Source organism: Pelodiscus sinensis, chromosome 22 (genome assembly GCF_052426305.1).
Source record: "Pelodiscus sinensis isolate ZL-2025 chromosome 22, ASM5242630v1, whole genome shotgun sequence".
Lineage (NCBI taxonomy): Eukaryota > Metazoa > Chordata > Testudines > Trionychidae > Pelodiscus > Pelodiscus sinensis.
The window spans coordinates 13,483,355-13,507,710 of record NC_143073.1 but is presented as its reverse complement, the minus strand read 5'-3'; the positions used below and the strand labels follow the sequence as shown (position 1 = coordinate 13,507,710).

The 24,356-nt window shown below is 48.9% G+C and overlaps 2 protein-coding genes across 6 annotated transcripts in view; one reads left to right on the top strand and one right to left on the bottom strand.

The window, feature by feature from the left end:
* The window catches only part of LOC102463552 (uncharacterized), a 587,148-nt gene that overhangs the window by 73,981 nt on the left and 488,811 nt on the right, over positions 1 to 24,356 (top strand). The gene's annotated exons all lie outside the window — the stretch shown is intronic.
* LOC102444983 (uncharacterized) overlaps positions 1 to 24,356 on the bottom strand; it is a 66,789-nt gene that overhangs the window by 41,108 nt on the left and 1,325 nt on the right. The window contains exons 2-8 of the mRNA XM_089772714.1: positions 15,067 to 15,155; positions 14,064 to 14,190; positions 11,916 to 12,004; positions 10,212 to 10,338; positions 8,813 to 8,926; positions 7,459 to 8,470; positions 229 to 253 (exon numbers count right to left, since the gene is read on the bottom strand). Of these exons, the coding sequence (XP_089628840.1) occupies positions 229 to 253; positions 7,459 to 8,470; positions 8,813 to 8,926; positions 10,212 to 10,338; positions 11,916 to 12,004; positions 14,064 to 14,190; positions 15,067 to 15,147 (1,575 nt within the window). The 5' untranslated portion in view covers positions 15,148 to 15,155. The remainder of the gene's footprint in view (positions 1 to 228; positions 254 to 7,458; positions 8,471 to 8,812; positions 8,927 to 10,211; positions 10,339 to 11,915; positions 12,005 to 14,063; positions 14,191 to 15,066; positions 15,156 to 24,356) is intronic.

Sequence of the window (24,356 nt, the reverse complement as noted above, 5' to 3'; positions counted from 1 at the left end):
AATTGTAGTAGCTTCTCCTTTTAAAATTCCCTTGTTTGAGAAATATTTCTTTCCCCCTCTGTTTCAGTTTAAATGTTTACTGATGAACGTGTCTGGCCTCATATTTAATAAATATGAAAGCTAGAGGCTGCTCCCTTTTTAGGAGAATGGTATCTCCTAGGTGCTAAAAAGAAAATTAGCAGGACCCTTTTCTTTTCCCCAGATGCCCCAGGACGAGTGTTCCCTCACCTCAATGGACAAACAAAGAGGGTTGCTTTAAGAGAGAGATGCACACATTTCTAAGGGAACTTGTATGGAGGAATTACTTATGATGGCTGCAGAGCTCTGGCTCCTGCTAAGCATCTCCCTTCCAGTTTGTGTCTTATATTCCTAAATTTCATACTTTCAGAACTTTATCATCCATATGTAGGGGTCAGGAATGTGCATGTACAAGGCACACATACTGTACCGGAGTGGTAGTGGTAAATTGGTATATTTGCTGTGCTCTCCTTCCTCTAAATCAGTCATGCGCAACCCATGGGTATTCTGGGAGAGGCATAAGGATCTTGCGCAAAAAGGAAATGTCCACAGTGCTTGTTTTTGCACAAATACCCCTTGCACAAAAACGGCTTGAATAGATATGCAAAAGAAGCATGTAAAAATGCTAATCAGTACTTCATTTGTATACTCTGCTGGCAAAAGCTGGCAGTGTAGACAAAGCCTTTGATAAATTACCAGCTCTCCTGCACTCTTTTTCTCCTTATATTTTCTTCCAGTGGACCCTTTTCTTCTGATCAAAGAGTTTTTCAAAGTCTATTTTTGAAGTCCATTGTTTGGACTTCAAAACAATTTATGTTTCGAACACCTTGGCTATGTCTACACTGGTGGGTTCTTGCGCAAGAACGACTGTTCTTGCACAAGAATCCGCAGAGCGTCCACACTGTCTACCCGCTCTTGCGCAAGAAGATTTACAGTACGGCGTGGTAACAGAGAGCTTCTTGCGCAAGAGCTACGCTCTTTTTTAACAGGTGTATGCCCTCTTGCACAGGGGCTCTTGCGCAAGAGGGCAGTGTGGACGCTCGGCAGGGGTTTCTTGTGCAAGAAAGCCCTATGGCTAAAATGGCCATCGGAGCTTTCTTGCGCAAGAGAGCGTCCACGCTGCCATGGATGCTCTTGCGCAAAAGCACAGCTCGCACATGGCAGTGCGGACGTTTTCTTGCACAAGACTTCTTGCACAAGATATTCTTGTGCAAGAAGCCGCCAGTGTTAACATAGCCCTTATGTTTGACTAAGTTATCTTCCAGAAAGGTCTCCAGACTTGACATGAAGCCTTCAAGAGAAAAAGATTCCTTTACTCTTCTTGAAAAAACATCAAGGAGTCCTGTGGTACTTTAAAGACAAGCAGACTTATGTGGGCATAAGCTTTTGTGGGCAAAATCCCACTTAATCACATACATCTAACAAAGTGGGGTTTTGCCCATGAAACCTATGCCCAAATAAATCAGTTAGTCTTTAAGATGCCACAGGATTCCTCAGTGTATTAGGCTAGGTCTATACTGCAGTCCTTTGTTGGAAAATGCTACACAAATTTCGCTCCGCAATTTGCATAGCTTTTTCCAATCGCTTTTCTGGAAGAGGCTTTTTCACCATTTGGCCCTGTCTAGATAGAACCAAATGGCAGAAAAGCCTCCTCTTTCAGTGGAGTCCTTATCCCTGGTGGAACAAGGGATATAGGGCGCCCCGAAAGAGTGCATTTGCTTTTCTGCAAAAAAAAGCGGAAGAGCAAAGGCATTCCTTGGATACGGTGGAGTTTTTCTGGGATATCTCTGGTATATGCAACCACACTTAAGTTACGGCCCTCCCACAAGCTCAGTTCCTCTAGAGAAAAAGAAAAGTAGATTGTTCTACCTTGTCAGTCAATTACAATTGTACTGGAAAAGGAATATTTCTGCACTGAGGGAGGAACTGGTAATTTGGATCACAAAAGAGGAGGTGAAAAACTAGATGCAGACAGTCCAGTGGCAGAAGGTGGGGGACAAGTGCATGTCTTAACACTGTATTATTACCTTAATACTGCATCTGTTCATATGGAACAGCAGCAGCAGACAGAAAATAAGAATAATCAAGGCTGATCAGGATGTTATGTGGGGAGTAGACTCAGACTTGCCCATTGAGGCTAATAATGCAATAAGGATGGGTTCAATCACAGAGGCCTCTTGGAGCTGTCACTTGTTGTGCTCGTCATGCCACTGACCCCATTTACCTGCCCTCTGGGGCATCCCACCACTTTGTCCTGCTGGACCAGATGTGCTGGTTTCCCCCAGCCAAGGCACAGAGTTGGGGAACAGCCTCCCTGCAGAGTAACACAGATACTGAACCAACTCAGAGGGTCTTAGAGCATTCAGGAACAGCCTTCAAAAGAGACCAAAACCCCAAAATAAATCCCTCTGTTACACTGAGAAAGCTCATAAGTTCACACCCTTTATCAATGAAAGAGATGCAAAGTGCTTGTTCCCCCACAGGTAACAATTATTTACGCTGGGCTTGATAATAAACAAAAGTGTTTTTATTAAGCATAAAAAGGAGGATTTATGTAATTGCAAGTGAAAACAGATAGATCATACTAAGTTATTAAGCCAAATTAAACAAAAACAAACCAATTAAGCCCAATATTCTAAGAAACTTGTTACATGCAAATTCTTAACCTAACAGTAGTTCTAATCAGCTTCTGAAAAAAAATAGGCAGCCTCCTAGTGTGGGCCCAATGCTTCCCCTTTGTTCAGCCTTAGATGTTACCAGCAAGCATCCTGGGTAATAAGTGGCATCTGGCAACTCCCTTATTGTTTGTTTTCTCACCTTTATATTTTTTTTGCCCAAGGCAGGAATTCTTTGTGTTCAGTTCAAAACTTTTCTCACTTTGAGTGGAAAACTACAAGATCCCAAATGGATTTCAGCACCAGGGGCCCTGGCTACATGTCCTGGCAAGACCAACCACAGTTTGGGCTTACTGGAAAAACAAAGCCATACACAGATCATTGGTTTGATTACCGAGCCATTATGTTTCTGGAGTATCACTAATGGCCCTCATTAACATATTTAGAATTAGAAACAAATTCACACTTCATGTTTCTAACTTCACATACAAAAAATGAAATTGTGTCTCATGATGCATTTTGTCTATAGCATCTTCGTAAGCCAATTTTCATAAAGCATCAGTGGTGACAATAACAACAGTTACTTGGGTGAGAGAATGAATGAAACAAGATCAAGGATTCTAGGTGATTACATCACACCAATCAACTGACTTTCATTAAAAAAAAGATGTATTAACCACCCACAGGCGACTTATGGCCAAAACATTATCTAATACACTGTTTGCAGCATGGACTAAAACTATGACTTTGAAAATACATAAGGTACAAAATCATATATCAAGTCTGTATAATCTACTATTACATGGTATACTAAAATATATTTTATAGAGGGACTTCCAAGTGGAAATCCACAAAACCTGGAGTAAATACTTCTAAAAATAATGCAAGTTATAGTTTTTGAAAATGAGACGTAGATAGTATCATGAGCTTTCGTGGGTGCAGTCCACTTCTTTCATCTGAAGAAGTGGGTTGTGCCCACGAAAGCTCACGATATCAGCTACATGTTTTGTTAGTCTCTAAAGGGCTGCTAGACTATTTGTAGTTTAAGTTTTTCTAGTTACAGACTAACTCAGCTACCCCTCTGAAGTTTTTGAAAGTGTTATCCTTAGCAAACCAGATGATCAAGATTTATTTAAGCAATGTACTTGAAGATTTCAAGCATATATACCAGCATTAAATCTGCAGCTAAAGCAGATGCTAGAAAGGAAAAATTTGCATTCAAATGACATTAGTAAGAATATGAACAAGGCAGAACAAACACTTTCTGAGATTTTAGACAATAGCACCCCAAATTAAGTATTCACCTCTCCTCAAGAGCTATTCTAAACATAATTTGATCTAGCCACTGTTCACACAACCGCTTCCTTCTCGGGGGTGAAAAACAACAACTCTGGGGCTGCTATTTCTACCCAAGTTCTTGTCAAATCCTTGTCCTTGGTCCACACATGAGAGGGCCGAGCTGGGCCAGGTCAGTGCCAGGGCTGCTGGGGCAGAATTTGCTCTTCTCTGGGACAGAATCCTTTATCAAGCCACAGAAAAATCTAAGCAGCATTAACACAGAACGGCTATAACAAACATGCCCAGTTTTTTTCTTTAATCTGGTGCTGCAAACCTAAGTTAGGAGCCAGATAACAGCCTGGAAGAGAATCTCTGTCAGTTACCCAAGGTGGGGCCTTCATATTCAAAAACAATTTAATTTTCAACAGCTCTCACATTCAGTACTAAATGAATGTTATTGGCATTTGCACCATCTACAAAATGTAAGCTCTGCAAAAGCATATCTCTGGGCTCATCCACAGCTGCATAATTTGGGGCAGCATTTTCCAAACCAGGATTAGCCAGAAGACACCTTCAGGAGTGACATCCTCTAAGACCTGGGTCACAACTGTTTTGGGAACTAGTAGTATGGGTGGGGCATGACTCCACCTCCTCTGGGTCTGAGGGTGGCCGCTTCACCTCACTACAACTTGGGTCCTGAACACGGGGAATCATTGGGGGAACTGGTGTCACAAGTATGGCCCTCTGGCTAGGGTCCACCTCACAAACACAGACAGTGAGCCCAGGTCAGGGATCAGAGCAGGGGAGCAAAGCAGTCGGAACTCCTAGCTCTGGCGGACAGCCAACAATTGCAGGCATTTTGCCCAGGAAAGGGGAGGGGGGAGAAGACTGTCACCCACCGAATGGGGTGGCAGGGTGGATACAGGCCCACCTGCTCCACTGCATTCTAGCCCAGGGCCCTGACAGTGGTAGACTGGCCTGCCACTGGGTCGGCAAGGATCCTTACCACAACACGCTGAGTCATTCACCAGCACAGTTTCAACCTGACCAGGCTCATTCCCCCTCTGTGCATACCTAGCTTGGTAACAGGTCCTCCAAGTAATTGGTGAATGGTACCCCTGTCAGGGCTTGTAGTTCCTCTGGGTCAGGGTCAAGCAATGGTCATGGCCAGTTCTCTGCTTCCTTGAGTTCCGTAGCAACCCCTCACTTCAGGAGTTCCTCTAGCAGCTGGGCTCCAACTGAGCCCCCGAGCCTGCTTTTTATATTTTGTGTCCTGCCCACCAGGGCTGAGGGAGGGGTTCCTCCCCCTCCGGGTCTGTGAGCGGCCAACTTTGCCTCGCAACAGAGCTAAACACATGAGGAGCTTGCTTAGTGGCAAGTCACTTACAGTGGAATTCTCTTTATGGATCCTCTGAGTCAAGAGTGACCTAAATCAACTGAAAAGCACTGTAATGACATCCAGGTACTTCAGTTACTTGCACAGTGTAGGTCATATGCTATAGTTCATCATTTCAGGAGAAAAATCTAAAACCACAATTGTTTCTTAGTTAGCAGGTCAAATAGCTTAGAGCATTCACTCTTGTTGACTGAACAGTAATCATCAAAAGTTGGAGAAAAAGCAAAAATATAGTAAGAAATGATTATATTAGCAAATGGTTATTTGTCTCAAAGTCCCCGGTAAATCTGAGCTATAGTCACTCAAACAAAACTAACAGGACCAGCTGTGTGATCGAACAGCCTTCAGGAAAGAGAGAAAAAACCCACGTTTCAAAGTGGCAGAAGACACTTTCAATTTCATAATATATAACATTCCAAAGCAGGTGACAGCTGCTAACTAAGAATCAGGACAAAAGAGTCTCCTACCATGTTAATCTCTCCTACATTCCGAACTGCATCACTCAGTGTTGTCTCATAAATAGTGAGTTGTGGTATTTATGAAAGTTTTAGCATGGTTATAATGGGGGGAAAAAAAAAAAACAGTCCAACTTTCCCGTTTTCAAGCAAACTCAAGTCAGAAGGGAGAAGTCAAGAAGTAGTTTTGAAAACAAAATCAAAGTATAATTACTAAGCACAAAGATCTGAGGATACTGTATAATGGGACACTTTGTGAGGTGAAGGAGATAAACACTTTATGGTGGGGTGGCCAAATCTACTGACCCCCTGACCTTCTGAGTCACAGACGATAATCGTCAGAACTTTGAGAGACAGGATCATAGAAATATAGAACTGCCGCCTCCCCACTTTGCAGAAGATAGAGATGACTTTTTTTTCCCCCATGGGAGCTGCAGCTATGGGGAGAGATGTGGCCATGGGAAAAAGGAGCCTGCCTGAAGATCCTGGTGGGTTGCTGGCTGGGAGGCACCAAGGTAAGCACCTCCCAGCCAAAGCCTGCACCTGGTTCCTCACCCTCCCTACACTCCAACTCCCTGACCCAGGTCACCACCCAATCCTTCTCCCCATGTCCCGGGTCACTACTCCCTGGCAAACCCTGCACCCTTCCTATACCCCACCCCCAGGCCAGAATCGTCCCTTAAATCTTATATCTTCCCTGCATACCCTTCTGCAACTCAGTCCTCAACCTGGTCATAACCCAAACCCTCTGCACCCTTCCCCCAGGCCAGAATCCTCTCCTGTATCCATCCCACCCCCCACTGCAAACACTGGAATCCAATCCCTGGCCCCGGGTCACAACCTCTTCTTTCATCAAAGCTCCCCCTCAGACCTCACACCCCCTTCCTGAACCCCAATTGCCTATCCCAAGCTCTCTTCTGCACCCAACTTCCACCCCAGACTATATACTAGCTCCACAGAAACGTGTGACACCATGACTATTTACCAAAATTGTTCAGCGCCCCCCTTCTCCAAAAAACCGATTATTACCGACATCTGCCCTGGGCCCCCCTGCAGTACAAAAACCTCAAGCTCTACCCCCTCCCAATCTTCTAGGCTGAGAATGGGGGGGGGAGGGTGTGGATGGGAAGCTCCAGATACCACACTTCAACTCAAAAAGCCACATGTGGCTCATAAGATAACTTTTGACCATCTCTGAGGAAAAAGTAACACCGCTGGGCATGATGGGTAAGAAAGGAATCCTTCTAACTCACCCCACTTCCCTCAAGTGTCACAGACATTAAGATGAAAATTCCACCACCCCCCGGTTATATTTACACGTATTTTCAAAGAAAAAAATTATACAAAAATAATTGAGAAAATCCACAAGATGAGTCTGCCCACAATGCACAGACCCTGTCTTTAGCTGTGTATTTAAATCAGAATAGCAAACTCCATGAACAATCTTGGGGAGACAAAGTCCAGTTAGTGTTTACCTTGATGTTGTTAGTTGAGTTCAGTGCTATCTTCCCCATGTGGGGCTGATGGAAATTTCTGACAGGCAGGACACATATTCACAAGATTCAAAGGACAAAGGAGTTGAGAAAAGGATCATGGGAAAGACATCAAAGAACAGTAATTTGCAAAGGCTGGCAAGTCACATGAGTAAGCTGAGGAAACACAGCAAAGAAATGGTGGAAACAGCTTTACAGGTAACTATGTGGGAATCAGCAAAATACCGACAGGAAAAAAATCATTTGTTACGCTTATACAAGAAGTTTGTTGTTCATCTCCCTTGCAGATTCTCTGATGGTAAATGAGGCGTAAACTCTGAGTGAAGCTTTTCCCACACAAGGAGCATTTACAGGGTATCTCCCCCGTGTGGATCCTCTGATGTCTAATGAAATCAGCCCGCCGAGTGAAGCGTTTCCGGCACTCACAGCACTCATAGGGTCTCTTTGCTTTGTGGATCCACTGATGTTTACTATAAACTGAGCTGTCACTGAAGGTTTTCCCACATTCAGAGCATTCATAGGGTCTCTCCCCTGTGTGAATTCTCTGATGATTAACAAGGGATGAGCTGTCAACAAACTTTTTCCCACACTCACGGCATTCGTAGGGTCGCTCTCCAGTGTGGATTCTCTGATGCCTAATAAGGTGTGAGCGCCGAGTGAATCTTTTCTTGCACTCGCTGCATTCAAAGGGTCTATCTCCGGAGTGGTGTCTCATATGTGTAATAAGCTGTGGCCTCCGAAAAAAGGCTTTTCCACACTCGCTGCATTCATAGGGCCTCTCTCCAGTGTGGAGTCTCTGATGTCCAATAAGATGTGCGCGCCGAGTGAAGGTTTTCCCGCACTCACTGCATCTATGGGGTTTCTCTTTTGTAAGGATTGTGTCATGGTGAGTAAGGTCTGTGTGGCTCCTGATGTTTTCCCCACATGTAGTGCTTGGGTTGTCTGTCTCTCCCAGGAGAATTCTCTGCTGCACTGTGGATTCCTTGAATTCCTTTTGCATTGTCCCACAACTGGTGGATTTACCAGCTTTCTCCTTGGACTCATTTCCCTGTTGTTTTTCTGGCCTGTACTGGCCCTCACAGGCTTTTCCCATCTTGTGACTGCTGTACACATTTCCTTTAGGTCTTTGCAATAATCTCCTATCTGCTTCCACTCCCTCAGGATCTTCCTGCTGAGAACTCTGCTCCCTCTTCTCACTCACCCTCATGTCACCTGTTGGGACAGGGAGAGAAACCTCAGAAACGGTATGGGAAGGAGGAGAACCAAAAATACTGAAAAAATGGGGGGAATGTTCAGGAAGTGAATTCCCCCAAACTTTTTCCAATGGGGGAAAGAAGAGAGGATTGCATCTATTTCTATATCACATTCCAACACTCAGAGGGACAAGAAGGAGTCCCTGCCAGATGTAAGCCAGGATGGGTAGGAAACCATGAGTGATACCTGCTTTGAGGTTCTGACATCTGCTGGAGACAACACTGATAATGGAGAGCTCACAAGGTCTTTGAAAGCAAGCGCTGAGGCGCTGACAGTCTTTGAGTTGGTTTACTGAGTCCTTACCTGCGTAGGAGCCTCTCAGTATCTCTTTTTTCTCGGTGCCCTGGAGATCCAGGACCCACAGTTGTTCCCCTTCTTCCAGCTGAGAGACTGCATCAGGATTAGAGACTGGAAAGTCTGCTCAAGAGAAGGAAAATTAGGGAGATCAGGGGAATTCATAGGAGCTTTCTCCTAAAACATGTTCCCTTATTTTAATCCCACCTTGTTTTAAAACAATAAAATCCCAGGACCAGCTCCTCAGGTGCTCAAAGATGCAGAATCCTCTGCTTATGATTAATTACCTCGCTCCATGTCTGTTGGGCATACACACAACCAGACACTCACCTTCAAAGAAGCCCTAATACACAGGGAACGTAACTCCATGTCTCAGCTGATAGTATGAGATCCAGTGACAGAGAAAAAATATCAAAGGAAGCTGGGAGCATTGAGAGTGGGCTAGGGATATTTGGTGTAATAAGGAAGAGAAGGGATGTCACTATGTATCAGACATTTTTGAGGAATTACGGAACACAGAAAGTCCGGTGTAGTGTTAGGGAATATGGAAATTGCCCAGTGTATGGATAAGATTATAGAATTGTAGACATGTAGCATTGGAAGGCACCTTAAAAGATCAACTAGACCAATTGCCCTCGGTAACCTATTTTAGTTATTAGCTCCCCTTCTGGTTAAAAAGCTCTTCCTACTAACTTACATTTCCCCTGCTGCAGATTAAGTCAATCATTTCTTGTTCGATACTGGTACCATCCTTTTTATAGGAAAAATAATATTTTTGAAGATTTTTTATCAGAACCTTTGCCTGTGTTGCACAGACTGGAAACGCCAGCATTTATCCTCCCGCCCCCCCATTGTGTACACTGAGTAAACCGTTGGTGAGACTCCATGGCAGAAGGATTAGTTGGAGCAGCTTGGCAGAGCGGAGACTGTGGTATGAAGAAAGGTGCGTGTGAACACTGAGGTACCTGGTCCGTCTCATTTCAGGAGTCAGTGTAATGGCTGTGATAGTAGAGGCTCACAAGGAGGAGTTCTTGCCTTGGAGACTGTCAGCCATCTGGTGGCAGACATTCTAGTGATCCCCAGGGGTAAGTGAAACAATGGCTCAGAAGTAATCCCGATGGGGAAGGTAAATTGGGGGTGTTGAGGAGGGGGAAGATTTTGTAAATCTGTGTTGGTTTGTGTGAAGTAAGCTTACAAGTATGGGCACCCTCCATACACTAGACCAGACCAAAACCCCAGTTCTGCCTTAGCAAAGAGAAGATGTTACACTTGGTGGCATTCTGTAGCTGGCACCAGTGTGTGGGCCACTGGCAGGTTGGGGTGATGCTGAAACTGGGCAGTGCAGAGGTTGCATTGTGCAGTGATGTGTACACTAATCACTTCCCCTTCTAAAAACAGGACTCCTTACCCAGCGAAGTCACGTTCTCGTAGTTCTCCTGCATGACGTCTCCGTAGAGGGCTCTCTGAGCAGGGTCCAGCAAAGTCCACTCTTCTTCAGTGAAATGCACAGCCACCTCCTCGAAGGTCACAGCCCCCTGAAAGAGCAAGAGCCCAACACTCAGCACCTGCTGCCCCAATCACAGCCCCACTCATCATGGAGGAAAGGAGCCAATTAAGTGGAAGCTCTGTGTGACTCACAGTGAACAGAGTCTCACCCCCTCCCTGATCACAGCAGCCAAGAGGAGAAAGAGAGAGCCTCTCGTCCCCCAAGAAAGAGAGGGATGGAGTGTTCAAATCCATCACTCACCGACTAGCCAGAGGCCGATATACGACATGAATCCCCCAGTAGAATCCAGAGACACCTGAATGAACATCCCAATCCCTTCCCTATTCCGGCATCTCAATGTGAGGGGAGGGACAGTTCACCTAAGCCCCGCTGCGAGTGCTCCTTTTGTGTCTCCCAGCAGCCACTGGCTCATAAGTTCGGGCTCCCACACTAAAATCTTGGTAAGTTTTCCCAGCCCTGTCCAGGGAGGTTGTTTCTTGTTCCAAAAATGAAGGATTTGGAATGGGAATGCCTAAGGGTCTGTTCCTAGACTTGAGAAACCAAGTGACACTAGTCCCAGCAGGTTTCTCACACCCTGTGTGCCTCTTTCTGCACCTCTGCAGTTTCTGCCTCCTCCTACTTGCAGATCAAACTCCCTAGACCAGGAGTAACCAACTCATCGGTCACGATCTCTGGGCCACTGACATCCAGCAGAGCAGTGGGGCTCAGACAAGCTGTCAGCGAGCTGCAGGCTCCTCTCTGTGCTATCCTTGGGGGGGGGGGGGGGGGGGGCAACAGCGTGTCTCTGCAGACTGCCCATGCCCACGGCTCCCATTGGCTGGCTCCTGGCCAAGGGGAACCATGAGGAGAGTGCTGGGGCTGGCGGCAGTGCAGGGAGACATACTGGACACCTCCACCTCAGGAGAGCACATGGGAGGATGCTTCAGGGAGTGCCACGGAGACATGGCAGGCAGACTGTCTTGAGTGCTGCTGTGCTGGCAGCTGGAAGCCACCTGTAGTAAGAGGCTGGTGTCTGTATTTCGTACGCCATCCTGTACCTCTGTCCTAGCCCTGATTCCCCTCCCAGAGCCAGCACCTTACACTCCCACCTGCACCCCAAAACTGGGGAGGCGGCTCCAGAATGAGGCAGAATTTTGGAGTGTAGGTGGGAGTGTGGGGTGCTGGCTCTGGGAGGGGTCTTCAGGCTGGGACACAGAGCCAGGAACCCAGACCTCCACCTGCACCCAGAAACTCTGCCTCAGCCTGGAGCACCCTCGCAGAGCCAGCACCCTGAACGCTCTCCTGCACCACAACACTCTGCCCAGCCTGAAGTCCCTTCCCACACTGAAACTCCCTCTGAGAGTTTACAAATCTCAACCCTTCCTGCTCCTGAATCCCTCGGCCTAGGCCCAGTGAAAGTAAGTGAGGATGGGGGAAGAGCAAGTGACGGAGAGAGGGGGGAAAGGTGAGGGAGGGGCATTGGAGAAGGGGCGGGTGAATCCTGGGCTGCCCTGAAATTTAAAAAGTGATCTTGGCATAAAAAGGTTGGGGACCACTGCTCTGACTCTCCCACCACCTCTGAATTAACCGTTCCTTTTCCACCAGCAACTAACTGATAGTCCCTACCTGAACCGATTCCAGGGCTGCCATGGCCCGTCCCTGTCCCATAGGAGGGCAGGATGGCCTGGAGCAACACATGGATGTCATTCCGCAGCCTGTCAAGGCAAGAAGAGAATTTAGGGAGCTGTTACAACAGGCTGTGGTTTGTGTCACATCACAATCTCTGCCCTCCCAGCTTCTCCCCTGCAGAAAGGCACCCCAGGGTCTGCCATTCAAAGAACAGAAAGGTTCCAAACATAAGAGCTGGTAGTAAGGGGAGCAGGGGGAATTTAATACCAAATGTCGGTGGGTACAGTGACAACACTAAACCCAACGTTTCCATTGAGCTCGTGGGATGTTTGGGGTCAACTTTTTGTTAAAACACGTAACCAGGAGAAATTACCTTTTAGATCTGATTCTGACAGAGAAGAATTGGAAATGAATAGGAGGGTTGAAGGTGTGATGAAGTGGGGGATTAATGGAGGCTCAACGGGGTTGCATGCACAAGAGGTGGCACTCAGTATCCTTGGGGATTACCGGTTTAGCAAGTTGAGCAAAGTGTGAGTTTGTTGTAATAGCGACCAGTGCAGAACTAGAGACCCAGTGACTGGTGATCAGAAGACACAGCTTGGTCTGGTAAGTGAGATGACAATGGGCTGAGGAGAGAGGACCCCTGGGGACCTGAACAGCTGGTTCCAGCCATGGGGGAACAAAGCGGAGAGGAGAGGAGAGGCAGAGAACAGAGGGGCGTAGGTGACACTATTCACCTGAACAGAAGGCAATGGACAAGGGAGGAGCTGCTGGAGAGGTATATCTGAGTTTGGATGCAAGGAGGGGGCTCCTGCACTGGGCAGAGGGAGAATGCAGAGCCGACCCGGCTGAAGGGGCCAGGCCTACAGGCCCTGAGAGACCCTATGGTGTGTTCAGATGTTCAATAAACCCTCCTGGTTTAAATTTGCTGAGGGACATTCCAGTCTAGAGGTCAGGGCTACACTATTCCTTCTGGGAGTAGAGGACTCAGGTGCACACAATGAGTGGACTCCTCAAGGGGGCCCACAGCGATAGGTGCACTGGAGGCTTAGAGAAATGCAGTCCCAGAAGACAGAGGGGCTTAAGCCCCAAGGGAGAGTGGATCCCCAAGAAGGGGGCACTGGAGGGGGTTCCAAGTGTGAGCACAACTCTGAGTCCATGACAGAAGGCCAGGGGTGTGTGTGAAAGTGATCATGAAATCGTGGACTGAAATGCACAAGTGCAGGAAAACTAAGGCTCTTAACAGCCAAAGGGTTTCCAGCCATCTGCAGGAACAGTAATTGGTGGGCTGGAGGAGACAGGCTGTGGGCATTCTACCTGAACTATTCTCATGCATTTCAATGTGAGCTGTATAGAAAGTAGCTCTCAGATGAAGCAAGTCATGTATTTTTATTGCCTTTTGAAGGCGCTTCCTTTTGGAAGTTTTGCCAGCTGTGACCAATATGCCTGCATTCAAAGCAATGTTTTAGCCTCCTTAAATCCAAATGCAGACTTTCATCTGGTCTAGTATTGCCAACTCTGCTATGTGGGTTAGGGATGTGGGGAAAAAAATCACCTCAATTGTAACAGTTATGCCAGCAAAATCTAGAGAGTCGTAGTTACGTCAGCCATTTCGTGTTGCACTTCACTAATAATCTGGTAATAAAGATACAACGAGGGTGAAGATCCTGAGCTTACACTGATAAGATCAAGTCCATGTGTAACAAAGGGGGAGTTCTTACGATGGGAATTGTCAGCTGTCTAGTAGCAGACATGCTAGTGATGTTCAGGGCTCAGTGAAGGGTAAGTGAAGGTAATGCCAAGAAATCCCCAGGAAAAGGGTAAATGGAGGGTAGGATTTTGTAAGTCTGATCTGGTTTGTGTGGAGGAAGCTCAGAACAGGCATGGGCAGACTCCATTCTCTAGACCAGACCTAAATCCCAGATTTGCCTTAGCAAAGAGAAGATGTTACACTTTGTGTTGTGCTGCTCCTGTGCCCTGTTCCCAGAGAATTCTGTAGCAGGGAAGAACAGAGCATTCGTGAGAGAGTCACTGGTATGTTGGGGTGATGCCGAGACAGGGCAGAGCAGAGGCTGTATATAAGGATGACAAGAATCTTAATTCTGCATTTCCCCTTTTAAGAACCACAACGACAGGCCTCCTTACCCAGCGAGGTCACGTTCTCATAGTTCTCCTGCATGACGGCTTTGTAGAGGGCTCTCTGAGTGGGGTCCAGCAGAGTCCACTCTTCCCAGGTGAAATACACAGCCACCTCCTTGAAGGGCACCGGCCCCTGAAAAAGCAAGGCCACTCCCATTTAATACCTGCTACCCTGCTCACTAGTCATGGGGAAAATGAACCAATCAAGTGGAAGCTCTGGGAGGCTCTCAGTCAGCATAGTCTCACCCCCACTAAGCTCAGAGGCATCAGGGCAAGGGGAGAAAGTGAGAGACCCTCATCCCCCCACCAAGCAGGGAGATAGAGTGTTCACGCCCATCACTCACCGACTAGCCAGAGGTTAATATAGGACATGAAGCCCGCAGCAGAATCCAGGGACAGCGCCCAGCAGATGGATGTGAAGGAAGGGGCAGGTCCCCTAAGATCAGGTCCCCCTGTTCAGGTCCCCTTTATATCTCCCAACAGCTGCTGGTTCGTAAGTTCAGGCCCAGTAAGCTTTCCCAGACCTGCCCAGGGCTCCAAAAACCCTGTTCCAAAAATTAAGGAATTTCCACTCTAAACTGTAAGAGTCTGTTCCTCGACTCGAGGACACAATCCCAATAGGTCTGTCACACCCTGTGTGCCTCTTTCTGCATCAAGGTTCCCTTTAAGCTGCATGGCCTTGCCGCTGCTTACTGAACCCCACCCAGTCAGGAGCTCAGAGCTCCGCGCACGGGGCTGCCTAGTTGGGGGAGGGGTATTTCTCCCTCAGTGACAGCAGTAGCTGCCCGCTGAGCACAGAGCAGCAAGTATCCACCAGACAATAGGGACACATCCCCTCCCTACTGGCAGGGAGAGTCTGGCTGGGCAGGGTTCATTAAGCAGCTGTGGGGCCATGCTGCCTTGCAGCTTAAAGAAAACCTCGTCCTATATAAGTTCTGCCTCTTCCCACCTCCAAATTAAACTCTGTAGACACTCCCACCACCAAGATATTAACCGTTCCTTTCCCTACCTGAAATGATTCCAGCTCAGTCATTTTCCTTTCCTGTCCCATAGGAAGATGGGATAGTCTGGAGCAAAACATGGATGTCATTCTGCAGCCTGTCAAGGCAAGACGACAATTTAGGGAGCCATTAGAACCAACTAGAAAATTGTGAGGTGACACAAATGACAATCTCCCAGCTTCTCCCTGGCAGAAAGACAACCCAGGCTCTGCCACTGAAAGATCAGAAATGTTTCAAAGTCAAGAAAGTAGGTAGGGCAACTTTAACTAGCTAGGTATCAGTGAGTACAGTGACAACACCAAACACACTTCCACTGAGCTTATGAAATGATTTAAGGACAACTTTTTGTTTCAGAAGACGGAAGTAGTAACCAGGAGCACTGACATTTTAGACCTGATTCTAACAGAGAAGAACCAGTAATGAATATGAAGGCTGAAGATGAGTGGGTGAAAGTGATTGAGACACTGTAGGATTTCATGACTCAAGTACAGGAAGAAATTAAATAAACAATGGACTTCAAAAAGTAGACTTTGAGAACAGGTAGAAAAGGGTCCATTGGAAGAAAACGTAATGGGAAAGGAGTACAGGAGAGTAAGTAGTTTCTCAAAGTGACACTATTAAAGGTGTAACAGAAGTTTAACCTAAAACAAAGGACAGACAGGCAGAGTAGGAAGAGATCAATATGGGTCCATCAAGAGCTCTTTAATTACTTGAAAATAAAAAGAAGCCTCACAAAAAATGGAAGCAGACAAATTGTGAAAGGGAAGTGCAAAAGAACTGCACAAGCATGTATGGACAAAATCAGAAAGGTTAAAGCACAAAATGAGTTACATCAAGTAAGGGACATAAAGGGCTGTAAGAGAATGGGGAAGAAAAATGTAGGTCTTGTATTTAGCAGGAAAGGAGGGCTCATAAATGATGGAATCAAGAAGACTTGCATGTTTAATGCCTATTTTACTTGTTTTCACTAAATAGATTAACCATAATCAGATATTTTGCATAATTATTACCACCACCAAGTGGAAAGAACAGGTTAAAGAATATCTAGAGAAGTTAGATGTATTTAAGGCCACATAGCATAATGAAATTGAGCACTTAAATAGCTAGTCAAAAGAATCTTGGAATCATTAGCTATTCTCTTTAAGAACTCATGCAGGACAGTTGAGGCTTCAGAGGACTGGAGAAAGGCAAACATAAAACCCGTCTTTAAAAAGAAAGAACCTGGGGAATAAAGACCTGTCAAACCTAATTTCAGTACCTAGAAAGATTCTGCAACAAATTATTAAACAATCTAATATATAAAAGGAGAATGTTTGTATGTTTGTGTTCTAATAACTTGGACACTATAAGGGTATGTCTACACTAGCCACCCTAGTTTGAACTAGGATGGCTAATGTTGTCATTCGAACTTGCAAATGAAGCCCGGGATTTAAATATCCCGGGCTTCATTTGCATGTTCCCGGGCGCCGCCATTTTTAAATGCCTGGTAGCTCGAACTACCTGCCCGCGACGACACACGGCACAGGCTAGGTTGTTTGAATTAACACTCCTAATTCGAACTACCGTTACTCTTCATTGCAGGAGGAGTAACGGTAGTTTGAATTAGGAATGTTAATTTGAACTACCTAGCCCATGCCGCATGTAGCTGCGGGCAGGTAGTTCGAGCTACTGAGTATTTAAAAATGGCAGCACCCGGGAACATGCAAATGAAGTCCGGGATATTAAAATCCTGGGCTTCATTTGCAAGTTCGAATGACTACATTAGCCAACCTAGTTTGAACTAGGGTGGTTAGTGTAGACATACCCTAAGAGCTACCTCAACCAAACTTTCCATGGGGTAACCTTTACTCCCGGAGAAGGCTGTAAGGGGGTGTGATGGGGGCCCCACTCCCTCTTCCCCCGCACTAGCTCCACTGGCGGCAATGCGCTCCCAGGCTGCTGCTGTTCTGGGCCTGTGGCACTTGTGCAGAGGCAGCGTGTGGAGGACCGCCTTCACGGCACAGGCGCACCTCAGCCGGCGTGCAAACTGGCGGGCAGGTGGATCCAGGGATAGCAGGGACGCCGGCGTAGAAAAGGGCACTGACGGTTAAAACCGGCGCCGGGCCAGACACAAGCGGGGGGGAGAGGGAGAAGGGGTAGCGGGGTTGGCTCTTTTGCATGCTGCCACCCCCCCGCTTTCCCGCCACCTCCCTAACTGCTGGCCTGTGCCCCACAGACAGAGCCCCGCTCTGCCCCACCCTTCCCCAGCCACCTCCCAAACTGCCAGCCTGTGCCCCACACAGACAGTGTCCCACACCTCCCCTACCACCTCCCTAACTGCCAGCCTGCATCCCACATAGACAGAGAATCTGATTTTCTTCCACCACACCTGTCCAAATATCACCCTATCTAATACATAAAGGAGAATGTTTGTAAGTTTCTGTGCTAATAATTTGGACACTATAAGAACTACCGCATCCAAACTTTGCATGGGATAACCTTTCACCCAGGAGAAGGTTTTAAGGTGCTTTTGGACCTGATTGGGGTCCTGCCTTGCCCCCCACGGCACCTGCAGCCCCGGACGCGAGCTGGGGCGCCCCTCCCGTGTGTAGCCTCTCCCCCTCCCACCCGCGAGGTTACATAACCGACCCTCTTCCCCGCCTCCCCCGCCCCACCGGCACGCAGTGCCCCCACTCCCATGCGCACAATGGGTCGGGCACCTGCAGCTCCGGACGCGAACTGGGGTGCACCTCCCACACGTAACCTCTCCTTCACCTGGGGTCACTCCCCACCTGCCACCCCCCACCCCCCCTCCAGAAACCAAAACCAAAGCCAGCCAGCCTTTCTGCTCAGCTCGCTGGGCTTATCCGAGCAGAAGGAATCTGTGAGCCTGCTGAAGCGCAGGACAGAGGGGCCGGGTTAAACCCTCGATGCATTACACTGTGAGTGGGGCTCTTCTGTATCTTGTTCATCAGGGTTAGATGTGAGCTCTGAGCTTTTGCTTGCCAAAACAGGGCAGGTGGATCCCTGAGCCAACCTTGCAAAGAGAAGTCCCCTTGATACTCACTGCATGACTGTGTACTGTTCTCCTGGGGGCTGGCTGCTTGGTCCCGGGGGGGAGGAGTGTCCTGCTGCTCTCAGAGGATCAGGTGTGGGCTAGGAGCCATCAGCCCCCAGGGTCTGAGGCTCTGGGGGTCCCCTGGCTCAGGGTCCGTGGCTCTGGGAGTCCCCTAGCTCAGGGTCCCCATCTTTCCTAAATTTTCTAAATTTTGTTCTTCCAGTTTCCCGAGCAACGCCGGGTAAGACCAGCTAGTTGTAAATAGAAAGGAACATAAATTCTGGCAAGTGTAAAAGTATAATTAGATAGGCCATGCAGCAATTTGAAGAGCAACTAGCAAGAGACAATAACTAATAGCTAATTTTTTTAAGTCCTTCTGAAGCAGAAAACAAGGAGTGAAATGTCTCCCCAACCCACTTGTAGCAACCATTAGACCTTGAGCACATGAACAAGAACTGGCCAGCCAAGCACCTGAGAGAGAGAATGCTTAGTGCCATCTCACTGTGTTGGAAGGGGGAACATCCAGATTTGTGGGATTTTTAATTAATGTTTCATTAGTGCATAGGAAAAAAAGCAAAACATGAGATTTGGTATCAATATCCAGTAATGAGAGAAAGAAGGGTGGAAATCTGAGGAATTTTTGATCAGTTGTCACAAATTTGACAGAAAAATGGAGAAGTGGGAAGGATTAATAATAAGAAAGGTAAAATCTCAGATAACTTCTTCTCTACAGAGAGAAAAGAGCAACTTCAGAAAGGATTTTATATCAGTATGTAAGAAGTTGAGAAAAGGGAAAAATTGGAGGAGATTTTAATTCTAATTTCATAATAAGAGGCAAAGAAAAATCTCAGGATCTATCAAAACAGTAACAGATAACAGGAGAGAAGGGGATGCAAGGAAATTGTGGGATGGATCGCCGTGATACCATGATATGTCAATGCAAATTGGCTGAGGGCCCATCCTACAAAAGGACAATCACCCTGGGTCAAAGCAAAGGTCCCTCTGGCTGAGTATCCTGTCTTTTGACAGTGGCCAATGCCAGGTGCCCCAAAGGAAATGAACAGAACATGGAAGCATCAAGTGACCCAGCTTTTGGCAAAGAGAGGCTATGGACACCAACAACTCACATCAGACCAGGGATGTGAATGGTTAACCTGTAAGCCTCACTCTTAATGGGTGAGGTTTACCAGTTATGGTTAACCGGCGGGGGGCTCGAGCAGCTCCCTGCCCATCATGGCAAGGGGCTGCTCCAGCCCTGTGGGGCACTTTGCAGGCAGGGACATTCCAACCCACAAAAGCAGTCCCTCTCTGTGGCACTATGGGGAGGGGAAGTGGAGAACACACCAGCCCAGCTGGGCAGGAGTGACCCCCCACCCCACTGTAATCAGTTAAATGGGTTAAACATTACCTTTAACCAGTTAAGCAATGAAATGGGATTTCAGATCCCTACATCAGACCTGATACACCCATTGCTCCAGAACACTGTTGCTATTATCTTTCAACAACGGCAATCAGTCCAGTAAAGGAGAGCCTCACCCACCCTGTCTCTCGGGGGACTTTATAGCAATTCTTGAAAAGTGGAGAGAAAAGGGGTCAAATGCTAAATATGTGATAATACAAGTTAAAAGCACCAAGATCTGAGGGACAATCAATAACTGGAGGGAAAAGTGGGAAAGTTTGAAAGGATTTAAAGATTGAAAGTGGGAAAGTCTGCGCTGGGAGCCGGTTTTTAAACTGGCTCCCATTGTGGACCAGCTCCCACCTGGCTCCCATGCTGCTACCCCCGACACAGAGGCAGCAGAGTGGGATAACAGGGGACTCCCTGGGAGTGGGGCCGGATTGCACTGGCTGCCGGGTCCTGCCCCTAGGGACTATAGAATAGTTGAGTAACCAATAAGAATTCATGTAGTTACTCAACTATTCCAGTGTTTCTCAACCTTTTTTTATAAAGTACCTCTTTAAAAAAATATTATAAGTACCCCCAGTACCTACAGTTTTCAGACACAATTTTTTTTCTATCACTGCAACACATTTGCTTCAACAACTTAATCAAAGCCAGGCGGACGGACGATGACATTTTTGGGTGTAAAAAGTTCAAAAATAAAGCAGCGCTGTAAAACTTAAAATAAAAATGCAGTTTTCTCCAAATGTCAGTTGTGTTGGTGTACTTGAGAGAAGTCTGGGAGGTACCTCAAGGGTACTCGTATCACTCATTGAGAAACACTAGACTATTCAATTATCTGATATCCAACATCCCTAACCCAGGGCAGGAATTTCCCACCTCAACATGGGCAATTTGCTGCAGGTAAAATGGGTGGGAAACTTTCCCAAGGCTGGGGAGATTTTACACTGAGCTGCGAGAATGAGGAAGTGGGGCAAAATCTGAGGAGGAAAATAGTCACCCGGCCAGGTATTGGGGGGAGAAATCCACCTGGATTTGGGGGAGGACAAGCAGTCAGGAGAAATTAACCCATCTTTTGAAACGGAAAGGGCAAAATCAGTGAGACTAAAATTCCCCCCAGACACTGTCCAGAGACAGCTCCATCTGCCCTGCACACGATCTGTCCCCTTCTTGTTTCCGACCGCGCCCCAGAGGGGAGCCACGGGGGGGGGGGGAGTGCTATCTCTTGCCCCATCTGAACCCCCCACCCCGCTGTGCCTCTAGGACAGCCCCTGGCTGGAGCGGGGGAAGGAGATGGGGGGGGGGGTTCCCGGCTGCAGACCAGCTCGGAGCCTCCAGGTCCGCGGCGGCGAAGTCAGGCTGTGCAGAGGCGCTGCCCAACCCCCCGTCCCCGCCTTACCTGTGGTCCGCGGCCCGGGTTGGTGCGGGCAGAGCCCGGGGTTGCTCCCAGCTGCAGGAATCCCGCCCCCCGGGCACCGAGGGTTTAACGCAGGGCGCCTCCCCAGCATTAACACCCCCCCCCCCCCAGCAGCGTCTCGTGTTTCACCGCCCGCCCCCGGGAGCCGCGGCTGCTTCTTCACGCCTCTGCACCTCCCAGCGCCGCCCAGCGCCGCCCGCCCCTTCCTGTGCCTGGCAAACCTCAGCTGGGCCCGGGCAACCAGCCCCCGCACCCCGCCGGCCGGAAGGGCGCCGCCGAGCTGGGCACTCCCGACGCGGGCTGACTCCAGTTCTGAGGCCGACAGAACCTGGGGGAGTCGGGGACCCCAAGCTCAGTCCTGGGCAGCTACATCCCCATGGCCAGGGTGGGGACTCAATGTTACAATCCAGTGTCCGGCACATTTTCTGTTACTCGCCCCAATTCTGTTCTCACTACGCCCCACACCCCCAATCTGCCCTGCTCTCAGGCTCATCCCTCCCCCCCCATCTGCGGCCCCCAATCTAGCCTGGTTCTATGGCCCACCTTCTGCTCCCCCCCATCTGCCCTGGTGTAGAGCCCACCTCCCCCCCATTTTACCACGGCTATTCCCCCAACCTCTCCTGGTTCTAGGGCTCACCCACTGTCCCCCAGTCTGTCCTGGTCTAGGGCTCACCCACTGCCCCCCTTTCTGTCTTGGCTGTGCCCCACACCCACAGCCTGCCCTGGTCTAGGGCCCTCCTCCTACCCTCTCTCCCACTGTGCCCTGACTGCAATCCTCAATCTGCCCGACTCTATGCTTCTCTCCCCCCCCCTTCTGCCATGGCTCTAGGTCTGGCCCTGACTTTCCACAACAGCACCCAGGATCCCAACCAGCATGCTACACAAGGGGCTCATTAGGTACCCAGAGCCATCAGCCAGTCCGTAGCTGCCCAGGCAGATGGCATTTGTGCCCAACTGGTAGAGCAGGACAGGGCAGAGGTAGCTTCTGCGTAAGGGTGGCTGCCCCATCGCTAAGCCTGGAGGACACTGCAGTAGGTCTAGAGAAGATGCCCTGTTCCCAGAGCTCCCCCTGCAGCTACTGTCTTTCTTACCTCCTGCAGGCTGGTGAAGAGGTAGACACTGCAGCCTGCTCAGCTTGCCAGGGGCACTGGGTGGAATGGGGAACAAGAGACTGAGGATACCTGGGGAAGGGACACAGAGAGTCTAGGGGAGAATGGCATGCTAGGGACTGGGGAAAACAGCAAAATGAGGGAGTCAAGTGAGCAACAGATCCTGGGGTTTGGAAGGCGGGGGGCTATGTGACTAGGTGGACCTTGTAGGGGCAGTGAACCAAGAGATGAGGCACTGCGGGAGAGGGTTGTGAATGGGTAACTGGTTACCTAGGAAACATTGTCCTTAACGGGGAATGGTTCCCAAGTAATGGTTAACTGATACCCGGGAGTGGCCCCTCACTTCCCTCCCCAGGCTGGAGTGCCCCTCTGCCTACTGCCCTTTAATTTGATAAATACTACATTTAATCGGTTAACAAATTAAATGGGGTGGGGGGAGGCAATATTAAGGGTGGGGGAAGATTTGGGAGTTGGAGAAGGGGAGGGCAGGAACTGGGAGCAGGAGGAACCAGTGCTGGGAGGGCAGGAAAGGATCATGAGGAGATCAGGGGCTATAGGGGAGGGGCTGGCTCATGGTGCAGCTAGAGATGGAGAGGTGGGAGAGTCTCTGTACAGATTGACCTAGGAGGACTGTGGCTGGGGGAGTGGGGGTCTTAGCAGGAACAGGGATTTTGGGGTCCCTGTGGCAGCTGGTACGGAAGGATCTTTGTTGGGAATTCCCACTGGGGATTGGGAATTCCCACTGGGGAGTCCTTGTGGGACTGGACAGGGCCAACTTTAGGAAGTGCAGGGCCCAATTCCAACCAAATTTTGGTTGAGGAAAAAAAAAACCCCAATAACCCAGTACACAAAAAAACAACTCACAGCCCCTTTAAATCCCCAGCTACAAGGCAGAGTGCCACCTTCCAGCCAAGCCCACGAGCTGACTCCCCCTCCCGAGGCACACAGAAGCCGACACGCTCCTCCTCCAGGGCTGACGCCCCCTCCCGCAGCACGCCCGGCACGCCAGCACACTTCTGGGTTTAGGGCGCAGGCCCCTCTGGATTTAGGGCATGGGGCACTCTGAATTTAGGGTGTGGGGAATCGGGCGAATCGGCCTAAAGCCAGCACTGCTTGTAGGGGCATCCCTGGCTGGTGAGGTGGGTGGAGGGAGAGGCCTGGATGCTCAGTCTCTGCTAGATGTGTCTCTTTGCAGCTTCTAGGCAAGTGGTGAAGATCTGGTAGGGGTTATCTGGCAGGTGTGGTTGCTGGATTCGGGGGAGGGTCTGCTCAGCAAGGGGGCAGTCCTAGTAGTGGGCCTGGAGGAAGTGTCTGGGGGGGTCTCAAGGAGGGCCCTGGGTGATGTTTGGGTGCTATCCACTGGCACACACTGGTGGTCTCTGCCTAGGGAGATGTCAGGGATGTTCTTGGCTGGCGGGTGCAGGAGGCTAGATCTTAGGACTATCTGCAGGGGTGGGCCGGTGTACCTGAGTGTGGGCAGCCACACTCTACTAATGAGCTCACTGCCCTCATGTTACATATTTGGGTCAGGCTAAGGGTGTTAAGTATCATGTAATTGACTAATTGAATACTTGATGTAGTTTGCATTGACTATTCGATTAGTCGATAATGCGACGCTGCCACTTTGAAATGCCGCAGCGGCGTTTCAAAGGGGGTAGTGCCACCCTGAGCCCAGGGTCAGCATGGAGCAGCTGACCCGGGGCTCCATGCGGTGCTGCCACTTTGAAGTACCTCCTTTTTCTCCCCTCCTTGCTGCCTCTGTTTGATAGGCTAACCTGTCGACTAGCCGACAAGCATTTGCTTATCGGATAGTCGACTCATCTTAACAGCCCTAGGTCTGGCAGGAGGGACTCTCTGCCCATGCCCCCAGGCAGGAAGGTCTGATCTGGACTTGTGGTGCTGCAAGACCGGGGAACTCCCTGCCACAGAATCCGGTGTGCACATGCTGGCCTCTAGCTAGAACAGGGACACTCAGCCACCAAGCCAAAACAGAAATCAGGAAGAACCAGGGTGGAGGACCCCTAGGCTCCCTGCTTCTCCCACAACTCCCTGAGAGGAAGTAATCAGTTTCCCCTATGTAACCTGAGGCTGAGGCAAAGAGGGGGAAGATGCCCCCAAGTGACACAGCAAGAATTAGAACCCAGGCATCCTGGCTCCCAGCCCCCCCACCTCCTCTGTTCTAACCACTAGCTCCCACTGCCATTGCAGAGCCAGTCTAGAACTCAGGAGTTGGCTGGGATATGGGCTGGCACGACGCCCAATGGTGACCCTCTAGGTAGCTTCTGTTCTTCTCATATCTTGGCAAGCGACACAATGTGGCCCCATTTTCATTC